Source organism: Cardiocondyla obscurior, linkage group LG01 (genome assembly GCF_019399895.1).
Source record: "Cardiocondyla obscurior isolate alpha-2009 linkage group LG01, Cobs3.1, whole genome shotgun sequence".
Lineage (NCBI taxonomy): Eukaryota > Metazoa > Arthropoda > Insecta > Hymenoptera > Formicidae > Cardiocondyla > Cardiocondyla obscurior.
In genome coordinates this window covers 9,654,226-9,676,771 of record NC_091864.1, presented here as the reverse complement: position 1 = coordinate 9,676,771, position 22,546 = coordinate 9,654,226, and the positions used below count along the sequence as shown (strand labels likewise).

Genomic DNA, 22,546 nt, shown 5'->3' with positions numbered 1-22,546 from the left:
CCTCTCCCCCCTCGGTGAGATTTTTCTCTGCAGGGATTATACGAGCGGCTTTATAACTCCGGTCATGATATATCGCGACCGGCAACTTCTCCGTTGGCAGTATTAATCGTCCATGAATATCGCATCCGTACCTTTTATCGCATCGGTTTTTTTTTTTTTATTTTTTATTTATTTATTTATTTATTTTTTTTATTGGTCACCGCAGGAACCAACTGGTCTTGGAAAAAGAAAAATGCGCGAATTTAACGTATATAACTTTCTCACGGCCGGAATGGCCTTTCCGTTTAGATTGAATTAAAGTCGGGCCACCTGAGCACTCAAACTTTGCGATCCGTGTCAACGAACAACGGATGCGCAAGCGTCTGATCCTTAAATCCACTCACTGGAGTTTTGCTTGTGAATTTCTCTAATAACAGAGCCGCTTTTCTAATGCTAGTTGCGGCGCTGTTAAGCTACACAAAGACGATTACGAGATGATTCGATATCTTCGAGCACAACGGAACTACAATTAGTATTTTAAGATTCCCGACTGGAATCCTTTGTCAAAGTGACACGAGTTTCCCTATTTAAAAAAGAGACCTATTAGTGTGTTCCTACGTAATTACCTTTACAAATTTAATCGAGCTGAATTAACGTAAGCGCGCTAAATTAATTGTGCAGTTCCGCGTTTAATGAGCTCTATAGAAATACTGGCATAAAAATCTCGCTTTTTTACGATATTTAATTCCATTTTTCGATTTTTTTATAAGGTTAGCTCTCTTTCTCTCTCTTCTTTTCTAAATTTTCACCAGCGCTAAATATTTCCGCTCCGACCGTACTTCATTGCGTTTGCGGAGGAGCGCCGTGGCTCCACGGTTACAGAGAATATCGTGATAAACACGTTGGATGAAGAATCGGGCAGCGGCAATAAGTAGTAGTATCGCCAATATAACTCCACGGACTGGCCATGTTTCCTCGAGAGACTTCGAACCGTCGACCGGCCAGCATCCTTTACGATTATATTCTTAATGGTCCCGCCTTGTTTCCTCGTAGTGCATCAATCGCGTCGAAAGGAAGAGAAATCGACGATGATTCTCCGGAGTAGATCGGAAAACAGTTGGGGAGTTATCATAGCGCGGATCTAATCTACTGCTTTTACGAGGCACCGCGAGGGAAGATAGCGGCGACAGCAATCGCAACAATGCGGGCCGTTAAGGGCTTTACTGGGCAAATTTGCCGAGATTCCGGAACCGCGCGGCTGGCCCGCCAACATGTAAGCAAACCGCATTCACTACGTGTCATCACGCAGCGGTAAGCGCATTGTTGACTTACGCGAAAGCTATGAATATGCACGAGCGGTGAACCGAATGCGTTTGTTTCGGGAATGGTTTTCAACTCAAAATAAAATATATAAAAAAATAGAAAAATCGGATTAACGATGCATGATTGCTATTTGAGAGAAGAGAAAGAGAGAGAAGGAAAATAGAGTAGACGAGAGCATCTGCATACGTGCCGGACATGTGTGAAGTAACGCAAAAGAAATATGTTCTTCGATATCTTTGATCGATCAACGTGCAGTCTTCAACACGGCTTCGTCGTGAAATTTGTTTTCCTGGTGAATTAATGGCGATATAAATGTGGACATGATATATATTTTGATGACGTTCCTACAGAATGAAATTCCGCCCGCCCGTGTCCATGAAAAATAACTTGTGATATCTCCGAATATTCGATATACGCGCAGCGGATCGTTGTTTATCAACATTTCATCGCGAACTCTTGCCCTCCTAGATTTACGACCTGTCGCGGCCCGAAGTGTGTCGATCCTCCGAAAAGACGCCCTTTTTCCGCCGCGGAGTTATATTATTTTAGTCCATGTGTAACCTCAAATTGCATCACGCTTCCACGTCCGTGCTCAAATCGCAAAAAAAAGAGCCCGAAATATCAGACATGTAGAAAAATTTTACATCTCGTAAATATTAATTATTATCTCGTCGAATCGTGTTTACTTTTAATTTCATTCGCGTTAAGACTTGGTTATTTGACTTGCCGTTGCCGCTTTTGGCGACCGCCGCCGCCTACTTTAATATTTTTACATTTTGCATGGACAGCGAGCGAGGGGACTGTCAACAAAGTGGAGTAATTTTGAGCATAGACTATTCCCGGCTGCTCAAATGCAGTCGGCGTCTCATATATATTTTGCTAATTCAAGACGCGTGCGGCGCCCGTAATTTAGAAAATAATGCAGAAGGCAAAACGAACGCGGCCCGACTTCGTCCCTCCGCAATTTGAAAAATTAATTGCGTAAAGAGGAGAGGGAGTTTCTTCGCACGGTGAAACACCCGGTACGTAGACCGCGTGCGAATTCACCCTCCGATAGTCCGCAATGCGGAATTTCTCGTTCGAACGTGAACGCGGAGTACGGGAGGAGCTACGGGAAAAGTCTTTCGAAAACTTACAAAACCATTTCGGAATCGCGTTAACTTTTATTTCCCTATAGTGAAGGCGTTCAGTCAATTCTCGAGCAAGGCGGTTTTAAAATACAAGATGTCATTGAAACTTTCGTGCCATATGAGCGCAATTTCGCATTTTCTACACGCTCTAAGCGAATCTCATCTTGAGAAATCGAATTAAAATTATTAGACATGTCTTTTATATTTTTTTTATTTAATCAGATTTATTGTGTGACTTTTAAAGTTACGTTTATCAAGTATTTATTAATTAAACCCATGCTTTATATCTTATTACGCTAATAAATTATCTTCTTTTTCTGTTACAGGTAAGTCACGATTTTACGACTCAAGTTATCTACTTCGTATACAAGCATTTAGCAGGTAACGATATTTTCTAGTAAAATTTATTGAATTCGCCATTTTGTGTTTATCATGACGCGTATAAAAATCAGTCTTTTTATATGCAAATAGCTAATTGAATTTTACAAAATAATGATCCTACAAAATTTATGATATACAGCAGCGTTGTGCAAATATGTTATATTTATGCGTGTGCACGAAAATTTATACAACAAGAGATACGCGGGTTCTATATATTCATTTAAAGTAATTAATTTATTTATGCTTTCAAATAATAACAATATTCTGCGTTATATAGCAACGTTCTTTATTCTCGTGAGTTTTTCGGGTTATACGCAGAGAAATGAACATTAAATCTTTTCGCAGTATACCAGAAACTTGCTACAATTATTTAATAAAAAAAAAAATATCTACATTTTACTAGGCAGATTCACCTATTACACAAGCTCCTGTTACGTTATGATTTCGGGATTCATTTTGGTGAAAACCAGGATAAGCCTCATACCCCATTGCATTCTTCATTTACACGAGCTTCCGAGCGCGCTCGGTCGATTGCCATGTTGATGAATATTCTCCCGGAATCTGTATCGCAGCTCTAATGACCAGCTCGCTTGTCAAGTTTGATTTCTCTTCTGAGATTTATGAGAATTCTTTTCGCATTAGTTCTTTTCTCGCGGCAGATTTTATCCCGACTATTTGGCGTATTGACACATTTCAGCGAACGATCAATTATTATGACAAAATAAAATATTTATTGGTCTTTATGTTTTTTTTTATTTTATTAATTTATTATTACTATCTTCTTTTTCGCAAAATGCTATATTCATAGTTTAAAATTTAAGTACGCGTTAATAAGAACAAGCTCTATATATTAAATATTTTTCCTGGACTAGAATTCTATAGAATATTTATTGGCTATGAGTTCAACTACAAGTCAACAATGCAAAATTGCATATGCTTGTAATTTGCAACGAAATGAACTTCTGAAAGGCGAGACCCTCATTAAGCGTCTTCATTACCGGTGTATTGCATTGGCAGGAAGCATTACGCGATCTGTTCACCAAGCTACTTTATTATAGGAAGCAATTTTAGCAGGGTTGACAATAAGTCCGTTACGTAACTGAGTTTGCTTAGCCCTGTTTAGATTTTCAACAAGCGCCTAGCTCGTTGTTCCAATTTTTCGCGTTGCGGAAGTTTCTCATTTGTTGTCGTCGTAAAATTGCTCAAAGTCCGCCGAAGCTTTCTAAGATTTTCCTGAACAATGTTCAACTTTAATCAAGTTTTCAGCACCTTATCCTCTTTTATCTGGCAGGGTTAATTAAAAGATCACAGTTTCAATGAACAATTCAATTGGCATAAAAATACGAAAATTTGTTTAGTTCAACAGAATTTTAAATTAATTATGTTATTTAAAAAACTTTATTCAACTTCTAATAATTTTAATCATTTTAATTTAGTTTTTAATTTATTTTTTTAAGTTTATCTAAATGCAAAGAGAAAGAAAAAGCTATTTTAATTTATTAATCTATTACATATTAATTTACTTTTCTATGCGATAAAAATATTATTAAATGTAAAAAAAAATATTTGTTTTTTACGAGCTTAAATAATCTTTGTTCACGTTTAATTTAATTAAATTTTTAGTAATGTAATCCTAAGTTTCTTATCAAAAGCAATCATATTTCTCGAGCAAAGATGAAGATTTTTTGTTGAGATGCACGAAGTAGACACTTCCATTACTTTTATTTGTCTACTTTTAAGGAAGACGGGGAGGTCGATAGTGAAATATAGGCCATCTCAGTGCAGCTAGGAAATAATAATAGGTTGCTGTTAAGAAAATGATATTGATTGCCGTATATCGGCGATGGAGAAACCGATAAGATATTAACTTTTTTCTCCGAGAAAGCGATGTTCTCAAACGAGCTCATTTTTATATTTCGTATTATCATTACTCTGTATTCTACAAATTTTGTCTATTGTATTCATACTATACAATGCCTCGTGACATAAGATTACGACGCGCGCAAAAATGTTAGTTTCCAGAATTGAACGTTATTTCTGCTGAAAGATTATCCTTGCATATATCCATAACTACATTAATATATGAGCGGCGCCGCATTCAGCTGCTTTTTGTTTTTGAAAAAAATAAGGGTATGCAGTTGGAAGCGATAAATTTTCCTTTCAACAAACCGCTCCTTGACCCTTTCCGCAATCTCAGCGACTTCCGTAAATTCTCTGCTTTTGGAGAGCATTCTCAAGCACACCGAAAATATGACGCGCCGCTATAAATGGTGGTTGGCCGCCAAAACTTTTCTGACAAGACCGAAATCCTAAATTTTCGTTTATATCTTATATACGTTGCACTTTTTACGCTTAACATATTAGAATGTTTAATTAAAAAAATTATACATGCGCCCGAAATAACGCTGATTTAATTTGATTTTTTTTTGCATTAAAAATGTTTTTAAAAGAGCAAAAGTAAAATGTGACTTTATGTATGAAGAAGCCATTTTGTTTTCAAAAATATGAACACGAAGCGTTTCTTTTCTTTTCTCGGGTGATTCTCGCAATAAACGGTACCGGAACGAATCACTTTGCAGTTTCGCGTATCTCCTCCATCTGTTTGATTGACGATCCGCCGCTTCTTGTCGTTGAACAAGGGAGGCCGTCATCCGGTCGGCAGCGGACGATTTCCTGATCGTGGACGTGTCGGGTGGCCCACGAGCGTCGGCGGACCGGTTCGCAGGATTTATCGCGTCGCATTAATTGGAATGAACGTGTCTGCGCCACCTCCGCCAGCGTTCACATGAAACACGAAAATCCTCTTGCGTCCCGTGGTGTGAATAACGACTTTGGATGCCGACACATCGTCTTCCACGTAGTATCGTACGACACAAGCACTTACTAGAAACGCACGGAACAAATCGCGTAATTTCTACGAAATATATATATTTTTTCTGTCGTTGATAAAACGAAATTTCCGATATTTAATTATTAAACTAGGTACCGGAATAAGGCGCGTTTATTAATTGAGATTAAATATTTTTAATCAATTAAATTACGTAGCTTGAAGTTCGCAAAGGTGCGCTGCTCGCTTTCCGCTTTGCGATTTAAGATTTATCATGGGCGCGATATACGATTATAACTTGAAAATTAAAAATTAGAACTTTGCTCTCTATAATACTGTTTTAATATACTCTTCAAATGTTCAGCGAGGTTGACAAGGACGCTCTGCTTTTTCAAACTATCCAGAATCTCATCTAAAGATATCACGAGTACCTCGGCTCGCCTTCGGTCTACTTAAGGTTCAATTTTCAAAGCTCCCGAGATCACCATCCTCACTGTCACTTCGTCTATGACCTTCGTCCTTCGTCCTTTGGGCTTTCTCCATTTTCAATCCCAACAAATTACATTTTTATCCGAGTAAAAGGATTTTTATAGCGCTTTTTTAACGCAACTTTATATTTAAGTTAATAAAAACCTTGTTTCAATTACCATTTTTGTATATGTTTAAATATATTTTTTAATTGTTGCTTGAATTATTCTTGTGCATAATTAAATATTTTAATATTTAAATATCCTATTTCATTATTTCATGTTTAGCATTGAAAAATTCTCGTTACTCTTATCACCGATTCAAACATTTGAATCTGAAAGTTCATGAAAACCGCTTCACCGCGAGTAGCTTGATAAATCCCGTCTGTGATAAATCTTACGTCAGGCGCGTCTCTTTTTATATGCATGCTTCCCTTGAAGTTTTCGAAAGCTAAATTGAAAGTCCTGCGCGCCGCGGAAGAAATCCAGGATACGTTTGGGTAAAGCACCGTAGTAGAGAAGCTTGATGATTCACAATATAGTCGCCCGTCTTCAAAGCATAACAACGACTCGTCCGAGATACACGGCGGTGATACCGCATTTTAAAGCGACGTACCGACGACACCATAGCTAAAAGCAATTTTGCCCGGCGACACTCTTGCCGCCGTGCCCTCGAAATATATTAGGCCGCTATATAGATTGTCTGAACGCCCACAACGGTTGACAATTGCGTTACCCTATCGATATTCGATACGATAGAATCGCCCGACGAAGCCGGCTTGGAATGACGGAGAGCGGACTCGCAACCCACCGAGATACTTTGAACTCAGCCCGTAATTCGCCGCCCCGGGTGGTCATTTGTACCGAGAAGGTGCGGACTCTCTTGCGAGCTACTCGCCTACTCGGTCGTCAATCTTGTGCATATACAAATGCAATTAATTGCTTCAACGACGCAAAACTAGCGAGTTGTACAGAATGGAAGAGATTACGAACTGCGGACTGAACATTCCAGAGACTAGAACATGCTGCAACGTGCGGCGCAACGTCCGCGGGAGGCAATCGTTCGAAGTTGCCTGGACGCCGGCCAACTCCGTCTCGTCTGCAGCCGCATATCTCCGGTTACTAGCGAATGGAAGATGGCGACGTGGCAAAGATAAAAAGGAGAAATGAAAAAGAGAGAGAGAGAGAGAGAGAAGCACGAACGCGAAATGGCTTTACCGGTATGTTTGGATTGGGCAGAAGTGGGAAAGTAGGCAACTTTATTTATTACTTTGCACCCCGCGGAGGGCATTTCTGCGGATAACGTGCCCCAGCATATTTTCCAGCAAACGCAAACCGAACTCCATTATGGCGATCTTTCGGCGCGTACTTTTCTCCGCGAGATAATGCTCGAAATGACTCGATTCGGAAAGAGGTCGGTGTACCTCGCATTTAAACGTTTTATCGCGTCTTTGGCTCCCAAGATTTCTTCAACCGATATTACCCTATTTATTTAATCTAATTCCATTTGGCATTTATTTATTTAATCATTACCTTACGCTATTACGTTATTCACGTTTGACTGCGTGTATTCTGTGTTTCTGATAAACTCGCAAATATCAAGTTCCCTATTAACGGAACTATTATGCATCGAGTTCATTATTGTGAAATTAAATACGTTTATGCCGCTCCCGGAATTGAAGCAATAAATTAAAATTACCAGTATCGACGATAATTATATCGTTAACGTGTTAACGCCCTTAAACGCTTAAATCTACCCCTTTTTTTCGCCTTTCGCGTTTTACTAGTTACAAAGTGCGCTTCAAAAATCTAGAGGGTGATGGTGCTCTGAGAACGTGTTGGCACACATAACACGATCCTTTAAAGCCCGTCTCTTTTTTCGTATCTTATCTTGGCCCTTCATGCTCTACTTCTTATTTTACCTATTATATCTCCGACGCTGGTCTTCGCTTTTCTTTGTTTAGGCGCAAACGGGATTACGTTTTACACTCGAGCTTCGCCTTTCAGCGAAAGAGCTTACTTGTATTCTTCGCGCATTTATGGGAGTCTTATAAGCGTTCCCTTAGTTCCAGAGATCCCGCTGTCGCGACATGTCGCGATGAACGAAAATTGAACTTGTAGCTGGCTGAGTGCTCATACGCGCTTTATTTCGACTATACTTTAAAATATCAATAAAAAAGGATTTTTAAAGTGACTTTACAACTTCAGTTTTAATTATGTTACGAAAGATACTTATTTTGATGCTATACGAATGTAATGCACTATTTTTATTTTTATTTTTGCTATTACATTCAAGATTTATATAGTCTATTTTTTTTCTCTTATTTCTTTTTTTTTTACCTAAAATTAATTTTCGATTAAAACTCCAGATAAACGTTCGTATTGCCAAATAAATTTTACGATTTATACGTAAATTATCGTATCTAAATAGCGGCAATCTGCCTTTTGTATCTTGATTACGTTTTCCAAAATTTAATTTCCACTATTTAGCAAACAGACTTTTATCGAATAATCAATAAATTGCACACGTTACGATTCGACGTACTGTTGTAGCATACTATCGTTAATACCAACTAATTTCGTTGTTTGTTTGTTAGTTTTATTTTATTTTTTTTTTTAATTTAATTTATTTTTCCTGTCAATTCTACTTTTCTTGTCTTTCTTTTGATTTTCCATCCTTCGTAATTATCGAATCTATCCTACTTCAAGCCAATATCGTCCAATTTTCATTTAATGGGGCATTATTTTCTCCGTTTGAAACAAATATCCGATTCCAATGATACCCCATTACTACTGAGATAAAAACGATTCTTTCAAGAATGCTTGAGATTTCGCAAGTGATTGTCATACGCGCTTCGTCTATTGTTTCTCTTTATGAGCTGACATGTATCTCTTCGCGTCATTGATCCCGGATATCAGTCATGCGGCAATGAACCTAAGTATAACTCCATCTGCCTTTTTGCAGAATATAAATAACATAATTCTTTTTCGTGAAATCTGATGTAATGATAACAATTAAACCCGAATCATTATATTAAAAATGAGTATCGCTATTCATTAATTATTTTTATATATTACATATTAATATGCGTTTCTAGTATTAAAAAAAAATGTTTATTTTATTTTATATCTTATTTGATATCTTAATTTATATTTTATTAATATTTTTCTTATTTTCTGAAATGTAACGAATTAAGTATAAGAAGTAATACTTTCTCGCGAGAAGTACAGAAGTTTTCTCAACTTATTAAGTGCCTTTGTCCAGATACAAAATTTACTTGACAATGCTATTTAAACTGTAGTAACGTTTCTCCGTACGAGTGTAACGAGTGACATAAGGGAAGTATCAGTCATATGGAACTTTCACAAGTTCACCCGAAGTTGTCTCAAAACATTATAGAGACTTCGCGATTAGAACTTTCGTGAAAGCCGTGGCTTTCCGTGTTCTTGCTGTCTCATCAGCAAGTAACCACATCGATGCACTATGCAAGCGCTCCGAGGTTCCTACAATTTCACGCTATGTAAGTTCTGTTAACGTCTGTTAACGTGTACGTTGTTCTTAGCGCCCGTAGAAATATAAGAAAAATATTAACTTACTATTAAGAAAACAGATTTGTTATTACCCGAGCGAAAATCGATAAAATCAACAAGATAGAGAATTTCGTACTATAAATTGATTAATTTTATTTTATTTTTAATCTGACGTTAATAAAACAATTATCATTATTATAAAACGAGGTGCAGTTTTTGTAGCGTGTAAAATATTTGAAAAAGGCAAGTTATAAATTTTTTGAATATGCAGAGTTCCACATTACGTGCGCTCCAGATCCTTTTAACATTTTTATCTGGACGCTATCGAACGGAAATACTAAAATACTAAAAAAAATTGTTATCTGTTCCCCGTCCTGCGAAAACGTAACATTAAGGAAAAAAAACGATGGCACGTAACGCGACACTGCGTACGACTGTCGTGTACATACATATCAAGTTTTCCCAGAATGTGGAAATAATGAACCGGGATGATTTTAATCGGATTAACGAGTGTCCTAAATTTTGCTCGGGAATAGCCATTTGGCTTGAAATTATTGCCACGTACGGCCGTTTCGGCGTTTTAGGTAAACGTTACAACTGCAACTGGCGTCGCGCCATTATAATACGGACGAACGGCCTACGTGATCGCGCGCGACCCGATGTCGCATCTCGGTTTCGTACTGCAGGAACCACGTGTACGCTCGAGTGCGGCGATGCCCGCGAATAATGCAAATGGCAAGTGAAAAATGCAGCAGTTCAGACGGCTTTAAGCGCGTTGCCGAGAAAAAGCTCCTTTACATATACATCCGCTCTTACGTCGTTTCTCATGGACGGCGCCCGTCTTAAATGTACATTCGAACGAAATCCAGGAAAGCTGATAAATTTTACGGCTCGCGGAAGTGCATTTTGTAAAATTCTCCGCCCATTCCGTCCCTTTAATCTCCCCTATTTTTTTTGTATCTCGCATTGTAGCGAAGAGAAACACACCTGCCTCCTTCATATTGCACGCTTGGACAGGTATGATGGAGCACGTGTCTCGTACTTCCTCCTTGCCATCAAGTGCGGCACGTGCACTTACATGTGAGTGAAATGGATTGTTCATGATTCAAACGGCTCCTCGCCACTCAAATTGCGAACAAATTGTAATAGATCGCGGATGATCAATTATTCACGCCGCGGAATGGGAAAAGTGCGCCCGTAATTACGTATTTTCTCAACTGTGTAACTAAATTATTAATGTAACGCTAGGTCAACACGTATTAATGAAAGATCGTATACAAATTCGAGAATAAATGCCACCGCGGAAATTCAGGATAACGTGCAGCGCAATTGTTCGAGGTTTGCAGTGATAATGCGATTTATTGATTAATAACTATAATTTCCGCGCATATGTTTGTCAGCTGATAAACCATTTCGTTTATCATCCAGCGTGATTTGCGCAAGGATTTTTGAAGTCGATACCGCCCGCCTTTCCGTTTCGCATTCTTCCCGTTCGACCTCATCGGTCACTCGATTTTTCACACCGTTTCATTGATCCGCGCAATGTAACGTCGTTCATCTTCATTCCCTTGTGTGACTTCCAAACGTTTTCCCCCCTCGCCTCGAAGAATTTCCTTCGTTTCTGGCCTCTACTTATGCGCAATCTATCACTTACTATTTTCACGAAAATCGAACTTTTCACTTTCTCGTTCTCTTTTTATAATAAACTCGGCAGGCACTTAATGGCCGAAAAAAAGTCTTGATTTCCAATTCTGAGGTCCAAGAATAAACGTTTCAAATATAGTTATAGGGCAATATAATTACGGTAACGTAATATAAAAATATCCCAGCAAATATAATTATGAAATTACAAACGATAGAATTGCGAAATGTTAACGGAAATCTATCATTAACGTATATAGACTGTACGCGTTATTTACAGAACAACTCGTCTATTTTGTATTCTGGTCCATTGGCACATACCGAAACGACAGCTGATCTTCTTGCCGACGAAACGATTCAAAATGCAGGAGTGCCGACAGAACGGAAACCAATCTTTAGCGTAACGAAAACGTGACTGACAATGAGAGCGGAAAGGCACGTTCTTGCGAAAATCCATGTCCCCATAGAATCGTACTGTGCAAAAGATCCAATCTAGCACGCTGTAAGCCGATTCCGTTTCCGATAAAGGTGACTCAATTCGCTAGCCCAGCCCTAACCCTTGTCCGTCGCTGACCCTGCACTACTGCCACCAGAACAATCACAAAGTGGTGGCGGTAAACGAAAAGTCAGCCATCACGTCGCAAAGCCAACCGACTGACTATTTTCGTTACGGCGCTCCAATTGTTGGGAAAGTTCTCGCAATATCTGATTTTTAGAAAAAACGATCAACGCTCAGATCACGTACGCGGCACGTACCGGTTTGCAGTTACGATAATTAAGAAAAAAAAAAGATTTTTTTTTGAACATGTATTTATTCGAAATTCGATATGAAATAACGCTACACTGAGATAAAAATTTTACCTTGAACCCAGCCATGTTTTTATCATAATTTTAACGATAAATGTGATTTAGTCAATTATAAATACGATCGAGTCAATCATGTTTGTCGTTAGAGATATAAAATTATATTAAACTTTTTTTCTCAGTGTATAATATACCTGGGAAAAATTTAATAAAAAAAAAAAACTATCAACGTTTTATTACTATACATTTCTCTCAAAGAGAGAATTTATTTTCTCGTTTGTTCCTTTAATTTCATATCTACTGCAACTTTACAACAATCGCAGCGAAATCGCGCGAAACGCGCGAGAAAGCAAAATACGAAAGAGGGAAATCGATCGGACGGAAGTAGATTTATCGTTATTTCTTATTTTTACATTACGTTCTCTGTGTCTCTATGAAAGTAGAGACGGCGTTTTGCGTAGTCGCTGATTCCTTGCTTTTTATCTTTACCGGGCTTGTCTACTAGTTTTAAATTTACGAGATACACGCTGACTGTAGAAGCGATGAAAAACTTTTTCCTAAAAGAAACGAAACCCGTCTTCTGAGATTCTTATTGCACCGGCACGAATGTCTGACAACCTCATTCGTTTAATTTTGCAGCCCGTAAGATTTTATATTATTATTTTGACGGCAAAATAATTTGAAACCAGTTTTGTTTTAATGTTTAATTAAATTATAATAGAGAATAGTCCAATAATTATTTCTTTACGTATTTATTTACTACTTTTTTTTTGTTAGAGTTGCAGTTATATACGTTTTTAACGTTTATCATTACAAACTATAATATCCTCTCGCCTTGTACGCGTATTAGAAGAATAATGTGAAACGCACGGAAATATATGTATAACACAGTTTATTAGGATTTAGCGAACCCGTCGGGACTCGAGCTTAACAATTATGGATAGACACACACGGGCGTATCCACATATATGCAGTTTTATAAACAACATTGCAATAAATAGCAAAGTAAAAAAGTAGAAATACGAAAGCGAACGTAAAATTAACAAATCGAAGTTTAGATATATATTTAAAATGCATTGCAGATCAAACATTTATTTAAAAAAAACTTGATTAAAAAAAAATATATAAATAATCTTTTATAAGATTGGCAGAGATTTTTAATTAAAGTTTACGTTTTTTATCAAAGATCCTCAGGCTTTAGTAATATATATGAATGATTATTTAAACGTTCCGAGTCCGCTGCGCGGCTGTGTTTGTGCGAGATGAGATTGCTCTTAAGGTATATTGATCGCAAACATCTTTGATTGCACGATACGCCCGACAATTCCTGTTCTGCGCGATATACACAACGGACGAATTTCTGAACGTCTCCGCCGACAATCACCGCGATATTTCCGGCTAAAAGGCTCCGCCGAGTACGTTGAGCAAGTAGAAGGACGCCGCAGAAAGCGAATATACGGCACCCTATAAAAGCGGGATAAAGTAACATTTCAAAGGAAGAACGACCGGGTTAACGGAGGCAGATTTCAGTACGCGTAAGATATTATTATTGATTCACCTTGCAAGAAAATAAATCTCTCTCAGCGAATTGTTACCGGCAGTCTTCACCCTGTTCTTGTTTACGATATTCGTACTCCTTTGTGCCCGTAACGCTGTACTCGAATATCGCCAGACGCTATCGAATAATGTAAATACGGGTCCGTTTTTAATGAACAGTACATACGTACAATAACAATATGATATATATATATATATATATATATATATAATAAAATATTGAATTTTATATGTATTTCTCTTGCCGCTGATAAATTTCGAGCAGCGTGAATTTATTGCATTAACTACCGCGGAGTGTGTGTATATATAAAAAAAAAATTATTTTTAATTACACGCGTGTCGCTATCGTTAGCGTAAATTTAATGGCAGAATGAATGATCGTTGATAATCCAGTATGAATTGTAATCCAATAAGTCGTCTACTTTATCCGGTCATAAACTCGTTCAAGTTTTATCGCAATAATTTTATTTTTACATTTGTCTATTTTATCGCCAAAATTTTATTAGCGCTATTTATATACGTATGTAGCTTTGTAGAAAATATTGCGTTTCGTGCGCCGCGGGAGTAGCGAAGAGGATATAAACCGCTGCGGTCGGATGTGAACGAAGGAAATGGGTCGTGGCTTTTTCAACGCAAATAAGCTTGAACCTACAGGATTGGCACCGCTCACCGGAATTCATCCGAAACGTTCCTTGGCTATTACACTTCCGGATTACAAAATCGGCCGCGCACTGCGAAGCTCTCGTAGCAGGTAGATCGAAACCGCAGCATTCTGCGGCGTCGTCGGCGAAATTTGTTTACAGCCCGGAATTCATATAATTCCGCGTGCCTTCGCGGTGATTAAATTTTAATGGTCTCCGGCAGATTGTAATTCTCCACGTAATTAATTTATGTACGATGGTCAGTCAAGGAACGCAATAGACTGAATTTACAAGATAACTCGGTGATTCACACGTTCTCGCGTTAAATATCTCAATTCGTTATTTTATATACCTTTTTTGTTTTTTGTTTTTTGTTTTTCCCCCGGTTTGCAGCATTCTCGCAAATTTTCTGGGACAACGATTTCTTTTTCGACGACAAACTGACGAATTTTAGTCGGCGTTGCGGTACTGAATAATGCGACGAATCGTTACCTCCGGATTTTCAACGACTGATCAGTTCAGTAGAGTATTCGTTCGGAAAAGGTTCTTTTCAGCGCGACTTGCAGTCGAAGTAGTGGAGCCGGTCCAAAATACCGAAACGCGTCGCCGTTTTTCAAGTAACGAGATGTCGATTTGTAACTCGTGGATAAGCGTGACAGACGAACAGAAAATAGATTTAGCCGTGCGCATTGCGACCTTTCTCTTCCCTTCGCGCGTGCTTGCGCGGCCTTTCGCAGTGAATCGACGACTCCACGTCTATCGGAGTTTCCAACTACGAAAGTGCTCCGCTCTCATTGTTAGCCCGCTCACGTAGATTACGCGTGCATCCAGGTGTATACGACGTGTACACGTGCTCTAACCATCGTCAAGTAAAGTGCGTACGTGCATCTGCATATGTTCGTTCACCCCTCGCGCGCAATGTGCAAGCTCTCGCTATAAGCACCGCGACGAACACGTTTGCTGTTAGAGAATGTTTTAATATTTAAATTCAAATCATCCATTAGATTGCACATAGAATTCCCGAGGAAATATATGTATATTAAATAACATCGTGCCCAAATTAGCCGAAGTCTTTTTATGACAATTAATAAATTAAATTTATATAAAGTTACATAAAGAAAATTAAATAAATACTATATTTAAAAAATACTTATCCGTAAGTATTTTAGGTGAAGTTAATGTTAAATCAAACGTGTTTTTTTTTTTTTTTTTATACTGTTGCAAGTAAATTCGAAATATTAATTTTGGATAGGAAATAGTTGAGATAATACGAAATTAAGATAATACCGCCTAAAAAGTTAAGCAAGGCCGTTTAATGAAATGCCGACTTGCATAATGTATAAAATTGATTTAAGTACCCAATAAGCCTTGACTTAAATGTTCTTATAATCCTACAGCTGAACTTCGCCGGTGAAGTTGCTGAACGTCCTAGATTTTCCAGAATTACTTCACTTCCTGACGTCTGGTCATGTAACCTGATTTTAATAGCATTTCGTCTTAATTTATCACATTATGACGGTGAAAGAGTTGAGAATGAAATTATATCTTGTCCGCCCTCCGTTCAGAAGAAGGGAATATTTTAAAATGTTTAAAAATCGATTAACGGAATATACATTTCTCTTTGTCGCGAAACCCTTTCACGCGTATATACATTCCGATCCAGAATAAACGTTTCGAACGTCCTAGCGACAATATTAAAAAAATTACATCCAACGTTAAACCGTCGATTTAATTTTTCGATTATCCGATTTTATACTTCTTTTTTTCGGCTCAATCTCACATACGTATATCTTCGAAAATACTTCATTTACGTTTATTATTAGCTCGTAATTGCGATATTATTAGGCGCACTTTTCCTCCGCCTTTACTGTCATCGAGATAAAGCGCCATTATTCAGTGTCCCGCGATAACGCTGGATAATTAACAATTTTTGCCGGCTGCAATTACACGCGAAACGGTAAACGTAATCGTGCGTGCGATGCAACCGAAGCAATTTGGTCGCCCAAGCGGGAGATTACTGTAAAGCGTAGTAGTAGCTTTTCAAACTATAACACGTTAGTATAATTGCGTACAGAAGGTCTTAAGTAGATTCGCCGCGGCCATTAGCACGCAATTTGCGGCCGATTCGTCTAACGAAAGCAATTACTCTTCAAGTTTATCTGAGTTTGTCTTCTCGCTCGCTAATGCCGCCCACCCGCGCTCGCGAGAACCATCAAAAGTTATAGTCTCGGACACTTGGATACGGTGAGAAATCAATTTTCTAGGCTGCGAAGCGACAACTTTTCATCTTCTCTTTCTCATTTAATGAATTCTATCCGCGTGCCTATCGATCCCCGAATGCTTCTCGCCGCTCGACAAAACGAAAGTCTGACAAAGAAGTTATAAGGCTCAAAACTTTACATTTTCTTAGTAATGTAATATCTTATAATTATATAAAATAATTGCACAAAATTATTACGTATATTTTTTTTAATATTTAAATTAGTAAACTGGTGTTTTTTACCATTTATCAAATGACATAAAATCGATTTAACTATCGGTGACAACAAACTTAGAACGTGAAAGTAAGCGAAATAATTTTGAAATCGAGCGATCGGCTTAGGAAAAGTCGGCCGTAATGCATCCGCGGTGTAAACCTACAAGCGTTGTAAAGGTCGACAAGCTGCTGGACAGTGATACGAGCGAGTGCCATTAAATGCAAGCAGATTATCGCGGTGGTCAGGTACACGTTTTCGAGAGAGAAAGAGAGAGAGGGAGAGAGAGATGTTGAACCGACCGCGAGTTTCCACAATGCAGGGATCGCGCAAAAGTCGAGGAAATGCATTCCGTTCGAGATCGCAGTACGAATCACCGCACACATACGGCGAGGAGGAACCGCAGCCAAAATCGGGACAGTAAGCCTGCTGAAATTTTCGGGAACACGAAATGCTTCGCTGCACTTCTCGACATGCAGTCGACTGGCTTTGCCGCAACTACAAGATCGCAACGCGCTGTCAATGCTTTTAACGGATTAACGCTTTGTGCCTTTTTTTACTATAAATCGCAAATATACAGAGCATGAAAATTCAACCATATTAGACTATATTAGTTGTTTCTCCATTTATTAATGCTATTTATATATTTAATGCATTTTGTTGTTCGCGAATGTATAATTCCCGTAACCAATTTATTTCACAACATTTATAGTGATTAAATATATATATATATATATATATACATTTTTTTTAAATAGAACTTTGATATGCAGTTAGTTACTACATCAACAATATGGATTAAAACAGTTAACGCGAACTGAAATGTAGCTATCGACCTGTGAAAACACCTCACACTTGTGTCAATTCAGCATACCGTTCCTAACGACTATTGCAATATACTGTGAATATTTGACATGCAGCTCGGTAACAAGAGTTTAATGCGCTCCGTGTACGTGCACGCGGTATAAATCACAATTACACGTGCGCTCTTCCAATTACAGTTTCTTATTGATAGTGCCAATATCGTACGGAACATAAAGATTGTATGGAAAATTGTTTTTCTATTTTTTTTTCTATTTTTTTTTCTTTTTTTTTTTTTACTATGAGAAACAGTGTGTTTCCATTATCTTTTTTTCGTGCTGCGTTAAAAAATACGTTACAAAAAAACGCGTAAAAAAAGTAAAGGGTAGAAAGTGAGGGGTGGAAACGAATTAATAATTATCTTGTGCGCGGATTTACAACGATCTCTCGTTACTTAGGGATATAAAATTTTCATTCCGCTCCCATGTATCTTTCCCTGTACACGTTCATAGATACGCGGTAGTTTCGAAACTTGTTTGCCAGTTATGAACTAGAAATGGTTCGCTATATTTGCTATAAACAAACAAGGCTCTCAGGCATACAGGTACAATTAATGCCACATTGCAGAAATGCGCATGTGACGGCCTCTTAATCATCGATAGATATGCATTTTTGAAATAACAGATGCGGATACTCGCAAACTTGACCCCGATCACAAAGGCCACGTCAAATAGCAATTTCGAGTTTCTGTACGGATAAATTGGAAAGGCTAACTTCTGTAAACATTTAAACATTTAACGCTTGCTCTACACGGACGGCAATCAAAAATCCCGTAGCAACGTAAAAGGGGGTGAGAGATTGAAATTGTTCTCGGAAACAACAGAAAACTTCATCAAGTACTCTTTTGTGTCCATACCGTATTATTAATCCGGACGTTTTTAAATCGCTACAAAAATTATTTGCACCATCAGACAGGCGTGACAGCTGTTAACACGTGTTCGATATCATTGATTAACGTAAGACGATGCTATTCGTGAAAAGCGTACAAATTTTTAATGGATATTATACATCGCATAATTCAGAATAAATGTTTTTTCTTTTATATAATGTGATATTTAAAATAATTTCGATTATTAGTCGATAATAGATTACCACTAAAGCGGTATTGTTCGGCTGATTACAACCGGATCGATACCGAACTCGTTTAACAGTATCGGCAATTTCTCCGGGGTATTGGGAAAAAGAAGCATCAGCACAGAAGACCGTACACGTGGTGGAGGATGGCTGGTCGCCGGATACGTTTGTGAATATTTAGAGAGGGCTATGTCCCAGAACGGCAGAAATCACATCTCTATAGGAAGACTATAGAAGTTTCCCTTTGAACACGCGCCGGTTGACCTACTTCATTGCAATACGGTTTCCAATGCGATATGAATTCACTTGATGTTCGAGCCCCCGAAATCGGATGGCCAATTAAGTGTTTCGTGTTTCACGGGTCGCAGGAAGCTTCCCTGCGTGGGACGTGTCGCTTAGCACAGCTTTTCGGTTGTTTATTTCTTAACGAGAGAAGTGGCGATGAAATCCACATCGCTTTTTTAAATAGAGATCGCGATATATTTGTAATAAACTTTATCAATTCGTATATATTATATCAATTATTTTCAAGCCATTGTTAAAAGACGTTACAAATTTTTTTTTTTCTTTTTCTTTCACAAAAGAATTTTTTTCCTTCTGTGTTCTATTTAGTTTCGCATTGTTATAAACGTGGAAAAAAAACTCAAGTGACTAGCCGTTCCGAGAGCTGCTGCGAACTTTGACTAACAGTGGGCTCTCTAATGGACTGTTACAACGCAGTCGCGAGTTCGAAATCATATTTTCAGCAACATAAATCTGGTTTCGCAGAAAGTTGAGTCCGCGCGTAACTCACGAAAACTTTTTCACTTATCGAATTCTGCTGACGATTTACCGAAAGTTTAACGCGGCGTTAAACGGCCAAACAGCTCCAACCAACCAAGTTAGCTCCAACAATATTCCCGTATTTCTTACAATTAAAAAGATTTTCGTCTCTCATCTGTAAATTAATCGCGTCTGTTTTAAACGATCGACTAGTCCCGATAATTATTACAAATTTATCTATTCTTAACATGCCGTAAAACTCGTGAATGCCAATTGAACCGTCTCGAAAGGGCGACACGTTGAAAAGCCAGTCTAAGAACTTTGTCGAGTTAGGAGCTTGCAGGAAACTCGGCATCGCCAAGTTACAAGAAATAGGTACTCTGTCTTCACGTTATCGTATAACTAGGTGATACCAGTTACGCAGAAAGTCGCTCGCCGGCATCGGGGATTAAACGAGGACGTGGGAAAATGGCGGGCGCGTGATTAATTTCAGGATATAATCTTAAAGAACGCGACACATATTTCCGCGAAGGTGTCAGGCCATACAACCGACGGATGACACATTTGTCGGGGCGTCGTTCGTTATCCGACTGTAGTTGATTTCAGATATACAGAAATGGAACGCGTTCAATTATTGTAACGGACACTCGTCAACTTAAATTTTCAATTTGCAATTGACTGACTGACAGTTTTTTTTTTTTTTCTATTATCTTTCCGGCGATCCTTTTTGTTAAAGAGTTCTTTTGCTCATCAATCAACGGTTTTTTCGTGACTTGATAATTAAAAAAAATCACATAACTTCGGCTGTCTTTTCGATCGTCAAATATCTACATATTTCTTAAAAAGTGTAATTATTAAAAAACATAATTTTATAATTTTTTTATTAAAAACTCGCGGGGCGGTTACTTGCAGTTTCGGTTTTGAACTTATGCAAGCGAATTACAGGTTTTTATTCCACCTCTCTGTTACTCTTGTCAAGCGGTAACTATGACGCGTGAGAATAGCACGGTACTAAAAAAGAAAAAAAAACGACGACTTTATGAAGGGGAATATTTTTTAGCAGTTTTTTTCAAAAGCTCCATAAGAAAGCTGTTTTGTCGGCGAACAATAACCGAGCGTAATGCGATGCAAAAGCTATTAAGTAATTAACCGCATCACAGTAAATTTCACCCTGGAAACGCGCGAACGCGTGGTAAAAATACATATAAACTATTATAAAATAAAAAGTTTATCCCTTTTTTTTTCAATAAAAATATAGGTTTAACATAGGCTTATACAATTAATAAGGTTTTAAATTGTAAGGATTTTAGCTTGCAAATTGTAACAAAAATTATAATTAAAAATTTTAATAACAATATAATATTAATTAAAAAAAAAAAATATATATATTCCCACCATCTTTCTCTCTCTCTCTCTCTTTCGAAATTAATATCAAATTAATTCCTCTTTATTAATTGAGATCAATTGAAGTGCTCACGGGCAGCTGCCATTGACAGTTTGCCAATGAGCGGCTAAGACGTATGATTCATTGGCCATTTCAAGTTCGATTGAACATTGTTCAGATTGAAGCGCACAAGTGAAGATGGTCTACTGATATATGTCGTCAATAATTTCTAAGATGTACTTATACGAACGAATGTTTCTTAAGAATATTATTAAGAAATATGTCAGGTATATATTGACAGATAATTGCTAAACTTTTTTGTATAAATTTTTTGTTACACGAAATTTAACCAGCTTGACAGGTGCAAATGACAAAATATAAAAATAATTTTACAGCAGAAGACATTTTTTACTAGAATATTAATTATGCCTTTTTTCTGTTAATTCAACGTGTTACGACATGCAACGGCACGAAATGCTTTAGAAAAAAATAATTCTCTTATTAGAGAACGTGACTCGTTGACACGGGGAAGTGACGAATTGCACCAACGGGACACTTAGCTGTACAACCGTGATCGCGCATTTCTATCAAAATGTCGAGTACGAGCAGCAAATGTGGACAGAAAGAGAATAGCGATCTGCTTCACGTACGCTCGCGAAACAATCGCGTACTGGAAATGAAACGATATTTTCTCGTGTCTACGTGCCAATCTCTTGCAATTTGATCTGGTCGACCCAAATTTTGCCGTTAAATGTGAAGTTGAAAATCGATAACGAGAATTCCCTAATTGCATTGACGTAATAATATCAAATATCCGAATTTTCATAAAATACATTGCTAAATATAATTATCTGTGAAAGTTTTTTAAAATATTTCGGCTTGAACGGCCGCGTCGAGAGCTGCGTTTTTAACCTTCAACCGTTGTTCAAAGCGAAATACATATATTTCTTCATAAATGTATCATATATGTATATGTATACGTAAAAATTTTTTTACATTTTATTGAAATATTAATTTTTAAATGGCACAGCGTTACCACGATAATGGAGAATATGGACCACATTTGGCAAATGTGTGTGCGCTTTGTATAATAATTAATTATGGGGGAAAGTATTCTATTCGCTGCGACGCGTTCAACAATTCGTCTGCTATCGCGTTTGGTTACAAGCAATTACTGTCACGGATGTAGCCATCTATCAAGTCCGTATACGTTCTACGAAAACTCGAAGTCAATGCTACGGTAACGTGGCCCCTGTAGATTGCATATCAGAATAACGCGCGCATGCACCTCGAAAGGTTAATTTAATTAGTCTATGCGCGGCCAAGGCTGCCGCGATTGCCTTCCTAGCGGATGGATAGCTTCTCCCGTTGGAACTATCTAACTAAAAACTTTATTCTGTCCCTTAGGTAATCAGTGGAATATGTAAATTGCATTTTGACGCAGCTCAATTATAACGAATATCACCTAGGCAGCTGAGTTTGCGGAGAAACTGTTCCCGCATTAAATACTGCATTCTGGATCGATGTCAAGCGTATCAGCTGCAAGCGTATTTCGCAAAACGGAATCAAAAACGCGTGACTCGCATTTATTCGCTCGAAGGCAATGTTATTTAATTGTTACGCTGAATTTTTACATTTTGTACAATTTGTTTGTTATTCAGCGATTTTTCCTTCTTCATACATTGACCTATTCTATTTTTTTTTTTTTTT

The 22,546-nt window shown here is 37.8% G+C and overlaps 3 protein-coding genes across 15 annotated transcripts in view; 2 read left to right on the top strand and 1 right to left on the bottom strand.

The window, feature by feature from the left end:
* The window catches only part of LOC139105609 (uncharacterized), a 43,317-nt gene extending 35,201 nt beyond the window's left edge, over positions 1-8,116 (top strand). Inside the window, exon 2 of the mRNA XM_070661803.1 lies at positions 2,759-8,116. Within this exon, the coding sequence (XP_070517904.1) occupies positions 2,759-2,830 (72 nt within the window). The 3' untranslated portion in view covers positions 2,831-8,116. The remainder of the gene's footprint in view (positions 1-2,758) is intronic.
* The window catches only part of Cask (peripheral plasma membrane protein CASK), a 141,484-nt gene that overhangs the window by 74,666 nt on the left and 44,272 nt on the right, over positions 1-22,546 (top strand). The window lies entirely within an intron of this gene.
* Rh50 (Rhesus blood group-associated glycoprotein Rh50) overlaps positions 1-22,546 on the bottom strand; it is a 119,939-nt gene that overhangs the window by 91,330 nt on the left and 6,063 nt on the right. The window lies entirely within an intron of this gene.